The 24,239-nt window shown below is 37.0% G+C and overlaps 1 protein-coding gene across 1 annotated transcript; it reads right to left on the minus strand.

The window, feature by feature from the left end:
* Nucleotides 1-944: 944 nt before the first annotated feature.
* On the minus strand, nt 945-21,876 carry cd247 (CD247 molecule). Its single transcript, XM_085348271.1, has 8 exons — nt 21,773-21,876; nt 3,775-3,872; nt 3,546-3,590; nt 3,328-3,399; nt 1,555-1,587; nt 1,374-1,421; nt 1,225-1,254; nt 945-1,097 (listed from the first exon to the last, which is right to left on the minus strand). The coding sequence occupies exons 1-8, from the start codon at nt 21,831-21,833 to the stop codon at nt 1,032-1,034; spliced, it is 453 nt and encodes a 150-aa protein (XP_085204397.1). The 5' UTR covers nt 21,834-21,876; the 3' UTR covers nt 945-1,031.
* Between the last annotated feature and the right edge of the window lie 2,363 nt (nt 21,877-24,239).

Raw genomic sequence — 24,239 nt, forward strand, 5'->3', positions numbered from 1 at the left:
ATATGGATTCAGAAATAATCATGTAAGCTTTTTTTTTCTACGTGAATGTGAAAATTTATAGAGGTCGGATATGTCACCGAGTAAGTTTCAAGCCTCTAATACCAGTTATTACATCCGACAGCACCGATGATTTAATCCAAAATCTAAAAATGTGTTAAAAATGTAAAAGAATTGAACATTCTTTTAATCAGGTAATCAATTAAATGATTAATCGTTCCAACTCTGATTTCCTGAATCCTGGAATTCTTGAAAACTCTTATGAATTTTTTTTATATTTAAAGTAAATACAATGTGCAAAGGGTAACCTTTTGTAAGAAAAAATAAAATAAAATAAAATAAAATAAAACAACAAGTAAAATGAATAAAAATAAAAATTGGTATTAGTTGACTGTATAGTGACTGTATAGTAATTAATTAATAAACGTTTCATAAATCACTGTAATGTAGTTGTAAACAGTTAAAAAGATTTCATAATACTACACAACATAATATGAATATTTGTTTAAAAAAAAAGCACAAAAATTTATTTCAAATTTAAATTTGTTTAAATTCCAGTACATGTCGTACTGGTTTTTACTATGTTGTCTTTATGGGTCTTAAATTTGCATTACAGTCAGATAGACATTGGATATTAACTCGTTATGTACTAATATACTTCAAAAGGTCAAGCTATAAAACTGCAAAAAAGTTAGGTAAAAAAAGAATGAAAAGTTGGATCTCAGTTGATCACTATTGAATGTGTAAAAATATTTGTAAAATATTGGACATTAAGTCATTAAAAAGACAAATTTTAAATGCACGTTTGAAGTCTGATGGAAAACAGACCTTCCAGATGTTTTGTTAAATATAAAGTCTGAGAAAGGCTAAAATTTTCAGTCCATTTACAGACTTATTATAAACTTGGCAAACCTTAATATCTTCAAAGTAAAACAAAGATGCTCAAGCTGTTCTCAGTTGGTGTGAAAATTCCCATGAATAATCTCTGGAGCAGACGTCTGGACGGGGCTCATCAGCAGCTCTTTGGTGGCTTCTTAGCGAGGTGGAAGCGATTGCATCTGGAGGGAGTCGTAGGTGTCCCTGGTGGCCGAACTCAGACCCTAAAAATGACCAAAATCAATCGATCATCAGGTTGTTGTTTTTTTTAATTTAATCACAAAATTATATTCAAGTGATATGGTTAATTTTGATTTATCTCTTTAAAGCTAATGAAGCTTTTACACTCACCTGGTAAACCTGTTCGTTCTTTTTTGGACGCTGTAAAAATGTCAGTGTAAATAATTAGACATCAGGTTTTTGTTGATGGAATTTAATTAAGTAGATGATAAACAAGAAGTGAGAAACTGACCAATTTGTTTCGGTCATTTATTACAAACCTTCAGAGGAAGCTCCTTATATTCTCCATCTGTGCGTTTGTTCAGGCCCTGAATTTAAAAATATAACAAGTTCAGATACGAGTTTTCTGTGTTAGTATGCAAACTTCCAAGAGTTCTGTGTTTACAAAAAGTTTATTAATAATAATAATAATAATATTAATAATAAGATATTGTTTGTTACCGTGTACGTGGCGTCATCAGCTACCCTGCGGTTCTGTAGAAAGGAACAGAAGTCACAAGTGCAATTTTAAGTCAGGAGGTTCTAACAGACTTTAAAATAGTGAACCTATGTTGGGTTCTTTTCCTTCTTCCTCTAAGAAGGAATTGAGGGTTCTTCAACAACTTTCAAGTCTTTAAAATTCCTGAGAAACCATTCTTTTGTTGTTTTTGAAACTTCTTTGGACATAATCTACAACAGGGGTGTCAAACTCAAATACACAGTGGGCCAAAATTCAAAACTGGAACAAAGTCGCGGGCTAACGTTAATATTTATTGAAAAAAAAAATCTTCCTCCAGATATAAGAATGAATCTTTTCTTATGGACTCAAACAAGTTTTGCTGAAAAACTGAGTATGGAACAATCAAAGCTTAATACTAAACGATATATTTATTAGCTGTATAATACCAGTAGGCCAGCTCTAATAGTAATTTGGTATGGCTTCGCGGGCCAAATGTAATTAGGCTGAGGGCCAAATTTGGCCCGCGGGCCAGAGTTTGACACTTATGATCTGCAAGTTCTTAAGAATACTTCACATTTATTGTAGTTCTTGTACAGGTGGTTTGGAGCCTGTAGTGTTTTTGAAAAGTAGTTAACAGTTTGTTTGTTTGTTTCTTAATTTTTATCGAATTGTCCTTGTCATGGTTCATGGTCCCTGTTTTATTTTTTAGGGAAACATGAATCCAATAAGGACAAAAACCACTGAAGAACCCAAACCACTTGCAAAAACTACCAAATACAGTATAAGCTAGGTATAAGTTATTCTTATAGTCTACTTAAGTTCTTCTGAACTTCATTTGCTGCGGTTATTGTACAATTAATTGTACTACTTGCAGAAGTGGTTTGGGTTCTTCAGTGGTTTTTGTTCTTCCTGATCTCTGAACAGGGTTTATTTAAGAAGTCCATAGTTAATGAATTCTTTCAAACTTGTCCTATTCCACTTAGTTTGTCACAGTTTCTCCCAGATATGTTTGATCCATGCATTTATTCCATTCATAACTTTTAAGAAGCGTTTTAGTGTTCTTCAAACATCTTCCAGATATTGACGAGTCTTTTAAAATTCCTGCAAATTAGTTGTTTTCTTGTCCTTTAGATTTATTCCTGAGGACATTTCCTAATAATTATTTTAGAGTACTCAACAACAAACTCAAGATTTTGCGTTTATTGTGGTTCTTGGTGTGGTTTAGGTTTTTCACAGGTTTGTGGTTCCCAGTTTCTTTAAGAAGTCCACAGTTTGGGAGTTCTTGCAGTTTGTCTCCAGTATTTTAGTTTGTCACAATTCTTCTAATGTTCTTCGTTTAGAATCCAGGATTGCTCTTTCTACACGTGTTCTAGAAGAAGATTTGAGGCTCTGTTATTTTGTTGATCTTATCTAATACATTAAATCTCAATGCATGCTCAATCATTCAGGTAAGGAAATGGGATTAGTGACAATATCTTTCTACCACTTAAAACGCCAAGTCCATGAGGTCTAAAAGATCTGGGAATTTTAAATGAACCGGAATTATAAAACTGTAAATAACTTTAGAGATGTTTAGGAAAAACTTTAAGGTTCTCTCAGCAACAGTCACTACTGCAGGATGGCGATCCAGTGTGACAACAATGCGCCTTATCCTCCAGAATCAAAAAAGTGGAATCAAACATATAAACATTCTAAATTTGTTTTTTTGTCTTTTGTGTTTAAACATTTGACTTCAGTACTTAATTAGATGTGTTGTATGAGAATAGCAGACTTACTCTTCCTCGTGCAATCTCGGGGTCTCCCGTTCTCAGTGGTTCGTAAGTACCTGGATCCTGACCTTTCAGGTCCTGAACAAGAACACGTTTTAATCCACATCATTCTCCTCATCAACAGTTATTCCCATTCTAAGATCAGTACAGTGCCAATATTCACTCTTAAAATTGGGGAAAACAGGCTAACGAGCAGTTTATGGTGTTAGGTGATAGTAACTTACACTGTATAAGCCCTCCTCCTCCATCTTCGCTTTCGATTTGAAGAACTACAGAAAAATATCAATGACTGTTAATCAAAAACAGCCTTTTGTGGAGTGCGAAGTAAGAAGGCTATAGAGTCATTATTGAACAGGTCTGATTTGGTTCAGAGATGAAAATTGGATTTGAATCTGTTTTTACTCCTAGACTAGAATCCAATCAGCAGTAAATATTAAAAAGAAACAAACCCACCTTCTCTTTGATGAACATGGCAGTGATGATGAGGCCATAAATGCCGAGGAAGCCATCCAGGATGTAACACAGTTGAGGGTCGTACAAGTCCATTGCCTCTGTGGAGATCAGAGTTCAAAGGTTAGAGGAAACACAAACTTGACTGAGTTCTGTGTTCAACTAAGAGCCCCAATAAAATGATAGTACACAACAAAAATGATTCTAATGTTGGTAACAGTTCACGAACTGTTGTTACAACTTCTACGCTTCTAATCAAGCTTTGAACGTTGTAAAACTTTCCGCATTTCACTAAAATGTAAAGAAAAAAGTTCGGGCTTCCATGTGTTAAATAAACCCTGATAAAAGACTGTTTAAAATAAAGCTATAGAAGAAAAAACTTCTTCCTATCATTTTGACTAAAACTGAATAAAAATAAGGTTGACAGCAACAGCAGTCGACAGTCTTTGTTTGTGCAGCGCGTCAGTGTGAAGGAGCTCGGCGGTTTCCTCAGCTGCTGCCGAGTGCTCGCTGTGGCTCATTAACTGACAGGTGTGTGTTCGTGTGTGGTTCAGTGTGGGCGTGTGTGTTTGTGTCGGTGTGTGTCGATATAGCCAAAAGATGCAGCAGAGCCTGTTTTCACATCACAGACGCTCATTAAACATTTAAGCAGGTCAGAGTCGCTCTTAAACTGCATTTTAAGAGACAAAAAATACACAAGAAAATACTTCACTGTCAATAAACCTCGGGTTTCATTTTCATTCATGTTGTTTATATAAATATAAAGAAATGTATTAAAGGTGATGAAGTTTGGCTGAATTTGCTCTATAAAGATGTGTATAGAGACAGGTTTTAGTAAAAGTGCACTAAATGCATTTCGATTTTAAATCTCTTTGCCACGCACCTATCCACATAACTGACACATGCCTCAGTCATGTGATTCTTGTGGCATTCAACAGGAAAGAGAAGTGATTTATGAGAAAACGCACCATAAAGAAGCATTTTCCCACCAAAGTAAATTAGAAATTTGATGAAATTCGTCATTTCTTCTTGTAACTGTATCGCTAAACAGACAAACAAACACGCGAGCAGTGTTTAGTTTGAAAAGCCTGGCGATTACTGTTTTTGGCCCAAACTGTATGGAGGCTGTTTTCCATGTATATATGTGGTATTATTTTAATTTCTTGTTTGGAGTGGGCTGTTTAGTTTCAGTAAAAATATGTGAGTCAGTCATGTGATTCTGATGAGAACATATTTTCTCCAGAGAGAAAAAAAAAGAGACGTAGTTCATGAGAAAATAAAGTTGTTGCTTTTTCTTTTTTGTTAAAGTTTAATGAAGTCTGTGCATTTTCTTTGCAATACAAGCAGCTCAAATGAATGAAGATGGAGTTTAAAACTTCAAATTTTACACCAAACTCGACAGACTTTTCTTCAAACTTCAGATAGATAAACAGGTTAAACTCCACTCACGTAACTCTGTAATTGTAATCAAATGTTTGTTATCGTGAACGCTGAAATGTGCTGTGCTGAAACACCGTTAATGTTGTAAATGTTTTTAGACTCTCAACCAATCACCACCCCCAAAAAACAAAACAAAAAAAATAACAAAACACACACACGCATGCAAATACACAAGATTCATTTAAATTCATTTATATAAAGTTTGGCTAAACACATGCTGACGTGTGAGGAATCAACAGTGTCGTCAATCTTGTATTTCCTAACCCTGTAAATGAGATATATTTTTATCTTTGGTCACATTTCTCTGCGGTTAACTGCTTCATCTGTGTGGTTTGAAGCCCTCTCCTCGTCTTTTTCTTATCATCAGTTTCCAGGAAACGGTTTTTGCCCTTAATCAGTGATCGTATGAGCTTAGAGCGAGCATCTATCAACATCGTTTATAAAGAAACTCTGCTTTCACACTTCTAACTGAATGGTCAGACAGAATTATAGTTTTGTGTTGAGAAACTATGACAGAATAGTGAAAAGTCACTTTCACACATCATGATGGTGATGATATGAAAAACATCAGCTCAGAGGTGCTTAAACCGCATGCTCAAACTTTTTTTTTCTTAATCAATAAAGATAACAATTTTCAGCTGAGTGCCACTCTGTTCATTCTCATAAAGATCCACCTGAAGTTTCTGCATCTGAAGCTGAAAGGAAGCCCACATCACAGCTGCAACGCCTCCTTTCACTGCACGTTTCATTTCATGGTCATTTTAAGCTGACAACACGTCTGGTTAGATAAGAGCAAAGATAAACTGAAAATATACGCATCAGGAAGCCCGTGTGTGTGTGTGTGTGTGTGGTCGAGGTTAGGGTTTAATCTGATGAGCACAGTGCAGTTTCATGTTCAGTTTCACACACTCATATACAAGGCCTGCTTTTAAAAAGGCAAACTATATCAGTATGTCTGCTGTGATGAAGTTACACTAGCTACAGTCAGCGCAGGTTAACGGTTTATGCAACACTGTACCAGACTTTCATCAAAAAATATGCAACTGTAGGTGGCACACACACACACACACACACACACACACACACACACACACACACACACACACACACACACATGCACAGTAGATCTGTATCTACTAAAAGTCAAAATTTAGGTTTGAACATGGCTTATGAATTCTTTTTATAAATACACATGCACACAAAGTTCTCCACCACTATGGCTTTTTAAAAAGAAATCTAAGTGCACATGTGTACATAGCTCTGTAATGAGCGCACATAAAGTCATAATGCCAGTGGACACATGCAGGTTACATTTTTAAATACAGACTCGCAAGGCTCAGATACAGAATGGCGTCAGCAAAGCCCAACAGTTATGTATCTGATAACGTGACACCAGCTACTGTCGTGCATGCAGCTCGATACCAGTATTCTTTCAAAAGATTTACAATTTAAACTCACACACAAATATATCTGTTTCAGACCTGCTTTCATAAAAGTTTGGACATGCTTTGCAGGTTAAATACACATGCACATGACGTTCTGCACCACTATGACTTTAAAAAGATGCCTCAATTTAGGTACAAAAACATATGCGCTTAAACCGAAGCCTCAGTATAAGCGCACACTTACAGGTAGCTCTAACGTAAGCTTGCGTGAAGATGTCATAATGTCAGCTAGTTACTACAACTAACTAAAGATTTGTAAGATCTTTACAATAGTGCTTCGATAATATTACACTAATGTGGTCACACTTTCTGTACCACAACTGGTTTTTTCAAAAGTTTAAATTGAAGTTTGAATATTCATTATGTGGCTGCTTTAATGAAATGATAGCTGAAGAAGAAATGCACATAAAGTTCAGCACCACACCTGCTTAAAGATGCATCAATTTAGGTGCAAAAACATGTGCCAGGCCTGCTTTTAAATAGGTAGACTCTACCAGTAATATACCTGTGTTGATGAAGTCACACTAACTACCATTGTGCATGTAGGTCACACACCTGCCTGAAAAATGCTTCAGTTTAAGCACACACATGCAGGTAGTTCTGTAAGTGGCTTAATGCAAGGTATAGTTTTAAATACAGACAGACTTAAATATCTGGAAGAAATATTTAAATTGGTTTAATTTAAAACTTGCAGACAATTAGAAATACTTCATATGAGACCGTGTACTTTAGACGTACTTTTTCAAATGTTGTTTTATCATTTTTTGTGGCGTAGTAGTTCTAGTAGCAGAAGAAGTTAGGTTTTAGTAGTATATGCATGCAGGTAGTGCTCTAATAATTCAAATACGATTGGTCACTCTGTAAAGCATCTTTCCTATAAGAAATCCAGGCGTCAGTGTCACCATCATAATAGGAAATTATTTTCAAATGAAAAAATAGGCATTTATGATATGTAAGCTAGCTAAAGATATCTACTTGAGAAGTGTACCTACATTGTTGAGCTTGTGTAATATTACAATATAACACAGTGTCACCTTCGCTATGTCGACCCACGAGTGACTGAAAGAGGTGCTGGCAGTACTGTTCTGGTGCTCCGTCACAAAAAATCAAATGAACATATTTATGTACATATATACATACATATATTACATATAACGCAGTCAGCATTATGTATGTATATAATAAACATAGTAAAACCATTAAAAATGTGTACACATGCATACACTGAATAGTGAAAAAATACTGCGTTAAAAAGTTTGCACCTTTTTTTTCATCAGTGTGTTTTTGAAGGATTTGGGACATTGCACTGTTTAAGTTGGCGGTCAAACAAGTAATACATTATATACATAATTATGTATTGACTATAATGTATAGTCAATACATATAACAGGGTACGTTAATTTACTGAAGATCAGGATCAAGAGCTACAGTTTTATTGTATATAATTTGGACTAATGCAGATGATTTCTTTGATTACGCCAACAGAAGCCGACCCAAATAAGAAAAGTAGGCTGCGACCAGAAAGGCATGGAAATGCATGTTTTTGGCCATAGCGTGCACTTACTCTCAGCAGCTTTTACAAACTAAATTGCATTCATGTATTTTTGAGCAAGATGCTTTATAACATTATAGACAAATATGACCTTTTAAAAAAAAGATTAAAAACGGTCTTTTCCAAATCATTTTAAGATTCAGCGCTCAGTACATTCAGAAAACTGGTAATACAAATGCAACTGATGTATTTTCTAAGTATTGTTTTAAATATTTATACCAGTCCTGTAACTGGACATGAACCCGAGCCACAGTTCAAACATGAAAATCCCGTCACATATGAGCAATATTATTTCTGAAGAAGCTGATATAGCGGAAATTCTTTTACTATGTCCTGAAAGTACAAGTATATTCTGAGCTCTTTAATCTGTCTTTAATTGAGTATATCAAAACAACTGAGAGATGTAGCAATTTAAACATATATGCTTCATAATGTGGATGTATTTGAGGTTTTTTTCTTTGCATTAATATCTGATGGACATAATTGCTTCTCCTTCATATGTCTAAATTCTTGTTTCTGTTAGCTGAAGTTAGTGATTACCTCGTGGTAGAACAGTAAAGATCAGGACTTCATAATTCATGCAATCATCATATTTTAGCATATAAAATGCCCCCAGCTGCTCAGAACATGCCTCTGTCACCTCTGCAAGTACATTTTTAGAGGTTGTTTCTACAGTTTTTATGCCTGTTGTGTCAGTAAGAACAGGTTCAATAAAGCTTTTAAACTAGTTGCATTAAACTGCTTCATAACTAGTCCATTTGTTATTTGTTTTTGCTTCTCCTAAAAGGGAAATGACAGTAAAGAAGAGGAGAATCGGAGGAGTTTCCACTGAAACTGCATTAAAAACAGTTCAAGAAACACCCGGTCTGTCTAATCTGACTGACTGACACATCAGCGGAAAGATCAGTGACATTTTTTATGTTTACACGAATTCTTCGTGACTCATCAGAAACATTCACAGACACCATTCACAAAACTGGCTTTGCAGAGTTTTCCATCACAACCTCTCGTAAGGGATCCCAACATCACAGAGTGTCCGTGAGTGCAGCATCAGCAGGTTTCCTGCATCTGCTGTTCAACCACAGGATCACAACACAGCCCTGATTTGCAGTAATGCACTGAGCCAACATGGAAACACTCAGCTTTACTCAGCTTAACCTATAGCTTCTTACGCAATTATTGCAACATTAAAACTGTACAAGAATAGAAATAGTAGCAAAGCTTAGTGGTTAAAACAACAAAGCAATACAGATTAAAATTTCAAGAGTCTATTAAATACTGATGTTTTAAAAAATTTCTTGCAGCATTCAGCATTCAGTACAACATTTTTTCTCTCCAGTCAGCAATCAGATGTTTTTCTGGCCCACAAAAAAAAAAAAAAAAAATCAGTTGAATTATTTTATTTACTGCCAACTTCATCTAAAAAAAATACAGAATATCAGTGTTATCATCGGCGTTATAAAACAGCAGAAATACCAAAAAACAATGATAAGTAAACCTTCAGAATAAAAGAAGTGGAGTAAATACTAAGCTCTTCTTTAGACTAACCCCTGTAGGCTGCAGGTATCGCTGCTGGAAAGATGAATTGGCTGCTTTCAAGGTTTACAAGAAATCTGCCTTACTGAAATATCAGTTTACCTGCATGCTGCTGTCTTTCATTTTAGCTCCTTATTTCAGGTTGTTGTGTCAAACAAACCAGCGGTGGATGGAAGCAGCTACGTCTTCTATCCACACAGTCAATCAAATCACTTTCATTGTAATAAAATTTTTATTTTAAGTCATATTTATTGAAGTAAAACAAATAAAAGAATAAAAATACTATTGAAAGTTCATTTCAGTCAGTGGCTCAAACAAGGCAGTTGCCAATGAACCTGCTCGACAAACGGCCCCGTGCCATTGATGTTGTTGAAAGCTGACTGGTCAATAAATAGTTACGAACTGAGCTGAGTTTGACTATGTTGTATTTATTTAATGGCCACACACAGATTCTTATCTTTTAAAACCACCTCTTCTCTTACAGGACATTTATACACAGACACAAAACCATAGAAAGGCTGTGAAAGACTGGAGTCTTTAGAACTGAGACAACGTATTAAAACGTGTTTATTTAGGTATCAAGCATTAGATCGAAGTTTTCTGAAAGCTAATTAACATAATTCACATCTTAGACGCCCACAAATAGTTGCTAATGACATAAAAGAGGGTTTAGGAAAGGGCATCATATCAGTTTCTAATCTATTTCCACTGCACTCGTTACAGAGCGCACATTAGATTGTCAATGTATTAACTGAAGTTCTGGGAAATGAAATCTGACCAGAGGTTTGGAAATCAGCTTGTGCTCAGACTTCTGCCAAGTTCAGTAGTTAGAATGAAAATCAAAGAAATGCCGAGAGGCTAAAGGTTCAGGACCATCCAAACATTTTTCTAAAGATATAAGACTCAAACTAAAGCGGTTTCTACTTGGTTTGGATGCTGAGGGATACAAATAGAACTAAAACTTGACCCCAGGTTACGCAGTGAAACAGACGAATGACGTCAAGTTCCCACCGGAAAGAATAGCGATCGTTAAGGGGTGTTTTATAGAGCGTATGGATCTACTGCGAAGGAAACGTGAACAACTGTTTGTTATAAACAGGTTTGATTTGAATGGTTGTACATTGTGACCAACCATTCAGTGTTTTACATTAAATGGTTGTTTGCTGTGTCTTTTCAGCGTGAACTTTGTGACTGGATTGCCGTGCATTTGATATGAATGAGAGATTGCTGCTGGTTTGTTTTGTCGGCACTGTTGGAAATAAAAATCACAGTAAAGTCCAAGCGAAGCAAAAACAGAGCAGATTACTGTGGCCTAACACTCGGCAGCTCGATGCACTCCCACAGCTGCATGACCACACAGACATGAAGTTTTCAGATTACCTGGCACACTTGACCTATCACAGGGTTGCAGTGACATATATTTTGCCTCCGTCAGCTGATAAAGGTGATAAAGGTGGTATGTGATACGTGTAGGTGTTCAGAAGAACAGAGGTTCAGGGGCACCGTCATGACTTCTGAGGATTGTGTGGACTGTCTGAGCTCGATGCAGATGATATCGCAGCCTTGAGGTCTTGACCTGCAGGTCCTCAGACCGGTTTCTTGGGCAGGAAATCCACTGACACAATCTGTACACCTCCATTTTACTTCTACTGTACATCCACTGTGTTTTTGCTGCATACACAAAAGAATCGTGTCCCTTGAAAATGTTCTTCCAAGGGAAACTTGAGCAATAAAGATATCTTTGTTTATCTAATGGGCAGAAATAACAGGAAACGGCTCCTTAAGGTGAACCATTACACTTCAATATTAACGTCAGTTCGGTTTTTACACCATTGGTTGAGACATTTAATCCAGTTTTACTTTGTTTTATTAAATTTAGCGCATAATTCTACTCGATACAATATGTCTGTGAAGGTTCTCAGCCATCCAGGTCATGGTAGTCTAAAGAGCTCGGAAAGAAAAGTGACGCTTTTCTTTCCGAGCTCTTTAGACTACTCTATAGAACCACTTTGTTGTATTGACCCTTTACAGATAGTGGTCACTACAGTCGACAGCTATTCAAAGGCTTTTCTTGTATTTGTGTCAGTGTTGATGGTTTACTTGTACATAAACCACTACATTGGGCACTGATGTGTCCATACTCTGCCACCCACCCCAAAAGTGGACACAAAACCATTTGAAAAATTCATGTTTAAAAATGAAGTTCAAAAATATTTTTTTCATACCTAAATAGAAATAAAAATACTTAAGAAAAAACTCCTGATTGAGATTGTCATAATTCATGCATGAAAGTGTTAAAGTCTGACTTTACAGTTTATTTTTTTCCATTTTTCCCTTTATTTTCTCCACATAATGAGTTGTTTTTCATGTTATATTTGGTTTCTGTGAGATAGGCTCCAGCTCTCCTGCAACCTATATAGGACAAACAGAAGAAGATGGATGGAGCAATGGGATGGGATCAATATTTAGAATCTTAGCATTTCTTGTCTTACCAAAAAGCAATTTTGAGCAGGAAAGTCCTATAATTTTTTAACATTGTTATTTTATGAGTTATTTCTTTGTTTTTTATGCAACACCAAGGAGCTAACAGTGCTAACAGAAAAGTAGAAACACAATGTTTGGCTGGTTTTCCTGACTCATTGACAGACTCATTTGGAAGATGTTAAATTTAGACTTATCTTCATTTATGCCGAAAGAGAAATTAAAATGTGAAATGATCATTTACAGTAAAGAGCAGTGAGGAGGTGGAAAAATCAGTTTTACTCTGACGTTACAGCGTGTCATGTGTAGATGTCTGATAGCAGATCAGACTTCTGTTAGGATTCATTCATTCTCAGATGGCTGCTTCTCTGCCTGTGAAACACTTCAGACTGGGTAAAAGGTTTGAGCCATATTAAAGCACTGGTTGTGTTGACAGACGCGAGACTTCAAACACTCTGAGAGCAGCGACAGTTTCCTGAATGAAAGTAGAGAGATGAAGAACCCGAGGTCGCCTTTAAAAATCCAGCTTGTCGCTTATAGCAAAAAGGATGTCGTTTCTAGGAGACCTAAAGAGCATGTGACAAGATGTAGTTAATGCTCAAAGAAAAGGGCGTGACCTGGGTGCTGTCAATCAAAGATAAGGTGCATGTTGTAAGATTACGTCTCTTCCTAAGGCTTCCTGTATGCTCTGAAATAAATGATCTTCACCAGATAAGAGTCATGTTTCCATCCACATGATTTCAATTTAAGCAGAAACTACAATTACTGCCTTTTATATGTCACCCAGTCTTTGCTGCTCTTTCCACTGTTGTTTTTTTTTTTCATTGTTACCGCAAAGTTGAGGAGGCTAAACCCGAAAATCTCCTCACAGTGTATAGTTTACATTCATGCCTGTTGACTCATTTCTATCACCTCTAGAAATGATGTGTTCAGGTGTTCCCCTGAAAAAATGAAACCAGAGAAACTCGGTCAGATGATTTTGTATTTGTCTCCAGGCAGAGAAACTTCACTCTCAGGAGTTGATAGCATTTGTTTGTTTAGAAATGATCACATTTTCATTTACAGATCAAAATCATCACCTTTGAGCTTCCTGTACAGCAGCACTGTCTAGTTTTTAGCCTGCAAGACAGTTAAACTGGCTGGCTCTGGGTGTTAAAATTTGTGTTCAATTGTGAGTTTGGGCTCCAATTTGTATGATAAAAGAACATAATCAGAGCAAACAGCTATGGCACCACTTTCAAAAGACTCATTCAGCTCCAGCCAAGACAACAGAATTAGAGCCTCTAGTCAACACAATCAATCAATCAAGGAATTCCTAACAAATTTTGACGTACTGCCTGCCTGCACCTCTCAAAACTTGTTTCCACAAATCGTTCTATATCTAACTGGTTCTACACATTTCCATTAAACAAAGCCCAGGTACCAGCACAGAAGCACAAAACTGTCCAAATTTGCAGCCATCATTGTTAGTTGCCATGGGAGGCGCTAACCTCATCGACTGGTAGATGCAGGCCGCAGATTCTGCCCACCTTAACTTCCTTCTAATTTAGTAACCCGAAATTTGGTTCCATTACGCCGCGTAAAGAGAAAAAGGCAAAACATTAACGCCGCAAAAAGAGATATTAATGGCCTGGTGTCACATAGAGCGAGAGCCCCTCGACCCCTCTCCACCAAAGAATAATCCATAAACAACTTAACGGCTAGTCCTGTTGTAATTAAAGTAACACACAGTTCAAGAAAGAAATATATACACATGTGATTGAGACAACAGCAATCTCGCTTAAAAGCAAGTTATAGTCTAATGAGTATATTCACTAAATCAAGGCATATTTCTGCATTGCTGCCGAGTGGCTCAGGTTATGTGGTTCATTGTAGGGTGTGGCAGGTTTGCTTAAGAGAAAGTAAAGGGGACAGTTTTGAAAGAAAAAAGAAATATAAAGGCAAAATATTCAAATAAGATCAAAGATTTGTTCTTTCTTCCTGTAGATTTTGTGATGAGCAAATGAATCTCTTGAAGATTAGTTGTTAGCTGTGTTTGTCCTCGCAAGAATGATTTTGCAGTCAAGTGATCATACCCAACAGTTTTCAGTTTTCAGTTGCATGACATTTTAATCTAAACTGCTCTTTAAAAAATCAAACAGTTGAATATCATATAGTGTTGGGCCGACTCCAATAGGTAACGCTGAGTGAGTTATGGAAAATATGTTTTATGAGATCAGCGTTTTGACTGCCAACAACTAAATTCTAATTGGTTAATGCTTAAAGGGACATCAATGCAGGAGGCGATTTACTCAACGTGTCAGTTTGCCACTGATAGTTGGCAACTAACAGACATTACAGGCTTCAGTTGCGTGACAACACCTTAACATATTTGCCACCTTCACTGAGAGTGGTAATCACTTCAAACCCTAACCCTGGAAACCTAGATAAGGACACTCAAGCATATAATCCACCATTATTTTAACAATGCTGTTATTTATACATGTGACTCTCCCTCTAAACCGTAGGAAGTGCAAGAACTTTGGGCTGAATCAGGCTAAAACTGTTAAAACTGGTTCCAAATGCCCAGCAAACAAAGTTCAGTGTAAAAAAGTGCACTTGTAAAATCATTAAAGCACATGAGTAGTTATGATGCTTTTCTTTTATGCGTACATTGTTTCAGTACAGATGGGATTCTATTGTAGGGATAAATTAAACCTTTTATGCCACGTTGAAATCTGTGGAAGCTACTTTCCTGCCTGCTATTGATTATAGTGATACACACTTTCAAGGAGCTTTTATCAAGCGTGCTATTTATTTCAAAGGTTCGTTACACACATGAGCCCTTCATTATGCTTTGGTGAGTCGGCACTGACTACTTGCTGAAATATCTGTAAAGCGAATATGGGTTAACTTCCAGCTCGCATCTGTCGCTGTCTCTATTTCAGCTCAGATAGTTACTATCTTGAAGTCTCAATTGTAATGCACCCAAGGTTTTGAATGATGAGGCTAAAACTCCATTAGGTCTTATATAGAAGTTTTTTATTCTAAATGAGCACTCAAGGTGCTTTATACAACATGCCTCACACTCCAATAGATGCATCTCGCCCAAGAACATTTGGCATACAGACAGGAGCAGCGAGGGATCGAGCAACCAACCTTCCAATTAGTGGCCACTGCTGTTTCATTGTTTTGGTTGCATTTACAACAGGTCTATGTGGTGAAGAACATTTCGATGTCAATGAGACCTACTTGTGAAATGCAATTAAAACCAAGGCAGTTAGACGCTCACAGCTTGAGAAACCCTGAAATGTACTTGCAAACATGCCGCTGTGGTGTCAGAGTTGGCAGTTTGCATCCGAACACCTGAACGAATCGAGGACATCTCACCGCTCTCTCTTATGTTAGTGTGTTGAGTTTTTTTTTTCACCTCTACTCTGTGTTCATTGTGTCACTTTGGGCCTAGAAAGTACACCAGTAAAAATAAGCTGAGCATCTGCTTAGTATAGCCGTTTTGTTTGAGTTGCATTTTCTGTCATCTTTTGCGCTTCTTTTAAACCTCCTGTTGAACCGGGGTGTTTCCTTAGCGGGGGCTGAGAGTTGTGCCTTGTGCAGCTCTCTGGCCACCACATTGAGCCAAGGTACAGCTCAGTTAGGGAAACACGCTTTTGACAGCTAAAGAAACCACAACACTGCTTCCTGAAGTGGGGGTCTTTACTTTTTGTGGTCAATTATTTCTCTTGAACTACAAAACACAACTACACTGGCACCTTTAGACCTCAGACACTTACAAAGAGGACTACTTCAAGCTTGAAGCCTGTTTGTATTGTTATTAAATCATCTTTTAATGGTCTAAACCTACATTAGAAGTAAAAGTCTTAATCACATGGTGGAAAAGACTAATCCAAAAGACACCTAACCAACCAATGCAAACTAATATGGATATTTTAAATCTTTCAATTTTAATTCATTAAAATGACAATACATAAAAAAATCCTTTTAAAACGTCTGATACATACAGTCGACTCTACACTTTATCTTTTAATGTTTCAGAGCTGCCATCATGTTGGTGTATTTAATGCATTACATCAGAAAAGACCCTTTTGTCTCTGTTTAAATATTTGCTAATAGGGTTGAGATGCTGTTTGAGAAGTCACTGTAACTAAATGGTGTTTTTTTTTTTTTTGCCTAAACCTTACAAAGTATTAAAATCACACCTTTGGACATAACATTGGTTACTCTGGGCGCTTATAGCTCTGATACTGCACTGGAAAATATCTTGTAGGCCAGACAAGGCCCAGTTGTCACAATACGACTGACACTTAAGGTAGACATGTGGCTGCTTTGCAGCACGCAGACTTACTCTGAAACAGCGCCGTCTGAGAGCCCAAGAAGAACTGCCCCATCGCCACAGAAAACTGCACATATGAGCTAATCGTCGGATGCTAATGTAACATGTAATGCACCTTTTCTTGGTCATTATATTTTAATGCTGTTTTGTTTGTTTTTTTAAATGTAAAGCTCACAAAGTGCATTAAAATCTGGGCAACTCTGAGTACTTACAGCTCTGCCCTACCATTACAACACACCTGGCATCTGGCCTGTATAAGGTGGACCTGTGGTGTGGCCCAAATACCCAGAAAGCCCCACAGAAAATCTTTCATCCTAGTTTGTATTATTACACATTTAATGTCAAATGAAGCTCAGAGACAGGAGTTATTCAGGAAACAGAAACCACAGGTTTTACACAGCTGCACTTCATATCATTACTGAATCTTGATTTTGCCCCTTATCTGGAAAAGAGGGCCTTCATTTCTCTGTTTAAACATTCAATAAAAAGTTTCAGATGCCAAATGTATTTTCTCAGTCATGTCATCATAACTTATTGCTCTTTATTACTAAATCTGGCTGCTCAGGGCATCTACAGCTCAGTTACTGTACTAGAAAATATTTTGTGTGCCAGATGTTGTCTAAATTTCACAACACTGTTAGGCCATTATTGTGTAAAACTGTGGCTCCTTGCATCAGGCAGACAAAACCATATGTAGCCCAAAAAATAATGTCACATACGGGCCACGTGGTCCAGGAAATCGCTCAAAAGTCCTTTTTATTATTTTTAAACAGGCCGTGCAAGTGATGAACACCACTAATACTGTTTAGACAGCAGTTATTCAGGAAACAGAAGCCGCAAGTGTTAAAAAGCTGAAGTCTTACGTTTTGCTCCTTATATCAAAAAGAAGATCCTCATTCCTCAGTTTGAACATTTGAGGTCCTAGTTAAACCTTTCTCATTCATGCCATCAAAACTAAATATGCTGTTTAGTTTGGATAAACTTCACAAAGTGCATTCAAATCATGATAGCAGACAGATTTTAATCCTAATTTGCGATACTCTAATCACTTTTAGCACAGTTTGGCACTTATGTGTGCCAGATGCGGCCCAAATGTAATAGAAACGTGGACATTAAGCCATATAAGGTGTTACTGTGGCGTGTGTTTGTTGTCGTTTAAGAGTAATACATGTTTAACCTAAATTAAAGTTGAAAGGCAGTAGTTCTTCAGGAAATAGAAGCCGAAAGTTTTAAACGGCAGCACTTCATGCCTTTATTTTAATTCTAAATGTAATCTTTGGCCCCTAACTTACAAAGAAGACACTGATTTCTTGACTTGAACTTATATTAAAAAGTAGCCCTTCCTTGGTCACGCTATTATAACTTAACGATGTTTATTTATTGTAACTCTCACAAAGTGCACTTAAATCATGATAACAGACACATTTGGGAATAATCTGGGATACTTTGGCCACTTATACCAAAGTTAGGCGTGAATATGTGCCAGATATGTTCCAAATGTCAAAATACTGGACACTAGGCCGGCATAAGGTGGTGCTGCGGTCTGGGTGTGTCTTTCTTGAAGAGTGATTTTTATCTGATGTTAAAGCTGAGAGACAGCAGCTATTCAGGAAGTATGAGCTGCAAGTCTTAAACAGCTACATGCCATGCATTTATTTTAGTTCTAAAATGTAATTTTTGTCCCCTAACTTACAAAAACGGCCCTCATTTCTCACTTCAGAGGCGTACTTAGCCATTTAATAACCATGTCGGCCAAATACAAAAGTCTAATTGTCTTTACAACATGTGAACTGAGCAGTTTTAATGCTTACTGTAAGGCTGTGTTTAGTAAAGAAAATACTTTGTTTAACGAGCATGATTTTATGTGTTACCTAAGTAGTGCCTTTATCGTGCCGCAATATAGCGCTTATTAAGGAAGCACTGCAGCCACAAGTGTCGAACTACACGTCTCATGGTGCTGCTGCACAAACTTCATTTTTTTCATAAAAACCAAAGTGACAAACTTGATTTCTGCAAATTCTGCTGTTAATATTTCCTCCTACTTTTAGCTTTTATTCTCAACTTTATTTCATCGTCGGAGGAAGGTGATGGTAAAATGATTTTTATCTGTGTTACTATATTCTTGAAATGGCTCTAAAGTGTGAAAAAGTATTGCTGCCTGTGGTGTACCAACCTGTAAAATGGAGGAACTCTCCATTTTCTAGCCCTTTGTCTTTGTTAGAATCAAACATCTACACATTTCTAATTACACCCCACAGTTTGAGGAACTACTTCGTTTAGTTTCCCTCGACTGTTTCTATTCTTTTATTCGGGTCCAGGAAACACGTGATTGAATTGGTCCCTTATTTTAAACGAGCATGATCTGCCTACACCGGATTAGCTCATCCTTTGATCGATATTTAGACGACTTAAATTTGTTTTTGACTGTTTAATTTGTTATTGAATTCCCTAAACTTTGATTTAGGGAAATCAAAGTTTGTGATAATCTAAACTAGCTTTAAATGTCTGAAAATATAAATGTTTTAAACTGATCTTGAAATGGTCTACTGGTCTAAATGGTATGCAATGCTTTCAATTGTAGTTGGTTTAAACTGGATTCCCTGTGGTCTAAACTGGTACTTAAGTTTTTAAAAAAGCTTTTTGTTTAACCGTTTTCTTTTTTTAATCTTTGCGACCGCTTTTAATACTTCGCTTTGGCGCACACTTATCAGCTTTAAACTGATCTATTAAAGCGCTAAACAGGTCATTTCATAGTCTAGACTGGCTTTGGATCTTGAATGGTCTGAGCTGGATTTCTGATAGGCTAAACTGGTACTGACGCTGAAAACCGCTGCTGGATTAAGTTGCTTTTTCTAATTGTTGAGACTTGTATTACCACTGGTACATTAGCGTTCTAAACTGGTCATTTGATGGTCTAGACAGTTATCTATGGCACTAGACCACGGATGACCTACATTAGAAAGTGATAATGAAAGGCCAGTGTTAATGCTTTCAAGGCTCTCATTGAAAGGAGTCATTTTAAATCCCTTCTGTGCCTGACTGCTCCTCTGAGTCCCAACAAGCTTGTTCCCTAAAGTGTTTGGAAGAAATACTGCTCCAAAAACCTGAAAGTGTGTTTCCAGAATGTAATGTTTTGGTAACTCTTAGTGAATTTAAATTTATAATTATCCATTATCTAGATTTATTTCTGTATTGTTTTGTTTATTGCCCCCCCCCCCCCCTTTTTTTATTGCAGCTGTCAAAGAGAATTCAAGCTAAAGTATATTAAATCAACTTAATACCCTAAATAAACTGGAGTTTTGATTATGTAAACTATGAACATTTACTTTACGCAAACGCTTGTGAAATGCTACGTGAAATGGTCTCAACTGGTATGCAATGCTTTTAATTGTTGTTGGTTTAAACGGTGTTTCCTGTGATCAATACTGGTACAACCAGTGAAAAACTTTTCCATTTTATTTGTTTCAGTTTGTATTTAAACAGTTGAACTTTGACGCACGTTTTTTAAGTTTAAACTTGTATGTTAATGATCTAAACTGACCATTTGATGGTCTAAACCATAATCTATGGCTCTAGGCCTTGGTTTAAGATGATCGGTATATTTTATTTTATAAGACTTTCAATGGGAAACTATCACTTCTGTGCTTGACTGGCCCTCTGCATCCCTACAAACACGGTCCCTAAAGTTCGCAATGAGTTTGGAAGAAAATGCTTTTAGGTTTTGTACTCCAAACGACCTGGAAGTCTTTGACAGGGCCTCCAAAAATGAATCCTATGGTAACTCTTGTTCAATTTAATTTTACGATTATTTGTATATTAATTCATTTATTGGGCTTGAGTTTTACTTTAAGCGCTGAAGATATTTTGATTCCAAAATTTACTTTAAAGTTTGGGTGGCTTGAACTGGACTTTTAATAGTCTAAACTTGGCTTTAATGCTTGACAATGTAATTGCTTTATTCTGGCTCTAAAGTGGACTCAACTGCTATGTAATGTCTTCAATTATAGTTGCTTAGAAACGGATTTTTTATTGTGTATTCTGGTATGTAACTCTGAGGTTTACTGAGATGAGGATTTCCTTTTGGGTTATTTTTTCACCAGTGTAAGAAATAAACCTATTGTTGAGTGAGATTGTACATTTGTTACATCGAGTTTTGCCCAACTTTAGTTCAGATGTGTCGTTACATGAGATTGATTAACTTGATTAAACTTCTACCAAAGAAGCCTATGAATATGAAAGTCTATATTTATAATAAAGTCAGAATTTAAACAAACTGGAAGGAAAGATTAACGCATTATGCGTCATTTTTACACCTCGACAGCATGCACAAACTGATTAGTCGACGTCCGGATGTGGATGTTAGCCGATAGCTTAGCTATCAGGTTCAAGTTACATAATAAACTTTTTCTTCTGAGTATAAAAAGTAATGTTTTTTAAAAAACAGAGGGGTCAGATATCTTATTTATTTAGGCAATGATGGGCCTTTTTTTTAAGGTAATCCACACAGATTAGCTTGTGTGATAATCAGACGCATCAACACAAGAACATTTCTGATTTATAGTGTTAGCTAGCTAATGGCACTGTGGTTTTCAAATCTAAAATTGGTCATTAGATAACATTTTTCTTTTTACCCCTAAAAAAATGACAGAAATCTAAATTTTGTTTGGTTGTGTCGCGACGAACACGATACAGAATCCAACATGGCTACCAGAATTCTCCACTACAGACATATTCAGCTTAAGACTTTCTGCTGCTTGAAAACATTTTAAATCTGCTTTATGTAGATGCTGTTCTGTTAGATATGTGGGGTTATTTATTCAGACGACACACATCTATGCAAGTACGGTTGGTATTTTCTTTTAAATTTTCTGATCCGTTTGAGGGTTAGCACTTTGCTTGTCGATTAAGAAAACTGATTTAATGCATTTGAATTGTGACTGCTCTGAAAGTTCAACCATATCATACTGACAGTCGCTTCATGACTGAGACTAAAATATTTTTTTCTTAGCTTCTGCAAAATCAGCATTTAAAAAAAATAAAGCTAGCAGGATTTAAACCAAGTTTAGGTCTGATTTCGTATCATGTTTCTGTTAATCATAAACTATTTTTAAAAACCTGTCTTAACTTTTGTCACGCTTTTAGAAGGGAGGTGATGCCTCTGCAATTCTTCTATTTCAAATCTATGTGTAGAACTTCAAAGTGTGTTCGGGGTCTTACCAGCCGGGGAGACCATTGAGGCGAGGACCAGCAGGCCAGATATCCACATCTGGAGCGCCATCCCGAACCAATATCCCCAGACGACGTTGTTTCTTCAAACTGGTTTCGGCGATGAAGTGAGATGACTGAACTAAACTAGTATCTTCCTTCTCTGTTGCCTCGATGTGGAACAGGAAGTGGTGAGGAGCTGCTGTGCCAGGTGACACTCAGCGACACACTTACATCAACTTTTCTCCCACACATGAACACACTCTGTAGCACACATGGAAAAACAAATTCAGCCTCTTCTTTTGCCAGCTATTCCTGCTTTTGATGTTTACACGGTTATGTAACTGAGAGTAAATCTTTTAAAATAAATCTGAAGCACTCTTTGTTTACATTATTTATATCACCCTTTCTCTTTTTAAGGCTGGTTTTCAGTGCTAGAGGCTGTGTAGATCAGTTTCACTTACAGGTTGTCACTTTTGAGTGTAAACTCAAGACATTTTAATGTGCTGGGTACTAAACCATGACCTTTACTTTATCTTAGTCAAGTGGTTTTAGTCCCCAACCCAAATCAAACAGAAAGTAAAAACTAAGCAACTCAAACTGTGGTTTCCTGATGGTCTCTCTGCCACCACTACTTTGTCAGGACTTTTACCCAGGATTTAGTCAAGTACCACAACTAGTGCAATCACCAACTACAGCCAATGAAATGTATTTCAAAATCACTTCCTCAAACCGTAAAGTTCCCTCCATATATAAAGAGATTTACTTGCAGCTGGCAACTGGACTGGATGACAGAAGGACAAAACTGTCTGGCCGATTGTTGATTATAGTTGAATTTCAAGGCTTGTTTTGATTAGATTACTTTCCAATTTATTTACCCCCAGCTCATATGAAGCACCAATATCCTTTGCTTCCACTGGTAGTTATTTCAGTCCATTTTTGTTATTTGTGTCAAAGCTGAGAGAAGTTCAACTCAAGACTTGCCCACTCAATAATGCTAACAGTTAATTTGCCTGGATTTAAAATGTCTCTGGTGGCAGTGTTTATGCTAGTCGTCCTTGGCATCATATCTGGTTAAAAGAATCAAAATGGTGACTGCCAAAGTGCTCAACTTGAGGTCTCAGAATAAAACCTCAATAAAGCTGTGGGACTCAAGCAAACCATAGTGAGAGCCATTATCCACAAATGGCTAAAACATGGAACAGCGGTGAACTTTCCCAGGAGTGGCCGGCCAACCAACATTTTCCCAAGAGGACAGTGACGATTCATCCAAGAGGTCACAAAAGACCCCGGATGGCTTAATGGTTTCTAAAAAACAAAACAAAAAACAAAATTAAGACTTTGTAGTGGCCTAGTCAAAATCCTGACCTCAGTCTGATTGAGATGCTGTCGCATGACCTTTCATGTGCTGGTGGTGATGCATCCATGCTTGAAAATGCTCCAATGTGGCTGAATTGCAACAATTCTGCAAAGATGAGTGGGCCAAAATTCCTCCACAGCGCTGTAAAAGACTAATTGAAAAGTATCCCAAACACTTGATTGCATTTATTGCTATTAAGCTAGTAGGTTTAGGGGGCAATCACTTTTTCTTACAGTGCTACGTGTGTTTGTGGACATCCTGCCCCCCCAATAATAAATACCTTAATTTAGAAACTGCATTTTGTGTTAACTTGTGTTATCTTTGTCTAATAGGAAACCAGGAAGGGGGCAAACACTTTTGTACAACACTGCATGTGGATATGTATGGTCTATGGTCAGGAAAGCAACGCCAAAGTACATCTCATTATTGGAGATGTCAACCCTAGTGGCCAGTGTTTTTTGGCTGGATCTATCAAATTAGTAGTTGCTTTCATCACTTCCATCTGATGACTCCACCTGTTTGGGCTGTCGGGTTGGCAATTGTCTTTCTGTTTCCTGTTGCAGGTGCATAATGGGTGTAGTCAAGAAGGCCTGTATTCCCATAAAAGGACATTCTGAATAACAGCTTATTTTCATGTCTACCCAAACAACATTTCACTCACTACGCCAGCAAACATGCCAATATGACTGACTCATGGACTGACACAGCTCATGGTTGTTTCCTTCGATTACTTTATTTAGTTTTGTAAATTTCAAATAAAAAACTTGATGGTGTCAGCTCAGAATTATTTGTCCAGTCATGACAGATCAAAACTGAAAACTTGAAGTCAGAACTGCCCAATTTACTTTCAAAAGAGGATGTCACGAATCAGCGAAAGAATATATCTGGGACATCATTGTCAGTAGTTGAGCCAAATATCTTTTATAGAGGCGACTATTAAGCATCCATCGTGTTCAGGTCAACGCAGAGTAGGCCCAGGGTTCTTAAAGTATGACCAGTAGGTCAACAGTGGCCCTCAGCAACAGTTTCAACTCTTACCTATCATCCATAGCTTATGAGTTACAGCTGCTGTCAAGAACTGAGCAACATAACCCACCATTCTCGCCAGTTCATAGGATA

This window comes from Diplotaxodon limnothrissa, linkage group LG23 (genome assembly GCF_057381915.1).
Source record: "Diplotaxodon limnothrissa isolate DT_005_m linkage group LG23, D_limnothrissa_male_GT1.1, whole genome shotgun sequence".
NCBI classification, from domain to species: domain Eukaryota; kingdom Metazoa; phylum Chordata; class Actinopteri; order Cichliformes; family Cichlidae; genus Diplotaxodon; species Diplotaxodon limnothrissa.

Coding starts and splice junctions, on each gene's coding strand:
- cd247 (XM_085348271.1), bottom strand. CDS start 21,833: ATGGCGCTCCAGATGTGGATATCTGGCCTGCTGGTCCTCGCCTCAATG. Junction 1,422..1,554: donor CTGATGACGCCACGTACACG/GTAACAAACAAT, acceptor TTTTAAATTCAG/GGCCTGAACAAACGCACAGA. Junction 1,098..1,224: donor AGAACGAACAGGTTTACCAG/GTGAGTGTAAAA, acceptor GGTCATTTTTAG/GGTCTGAGTTCGGCCACCAG.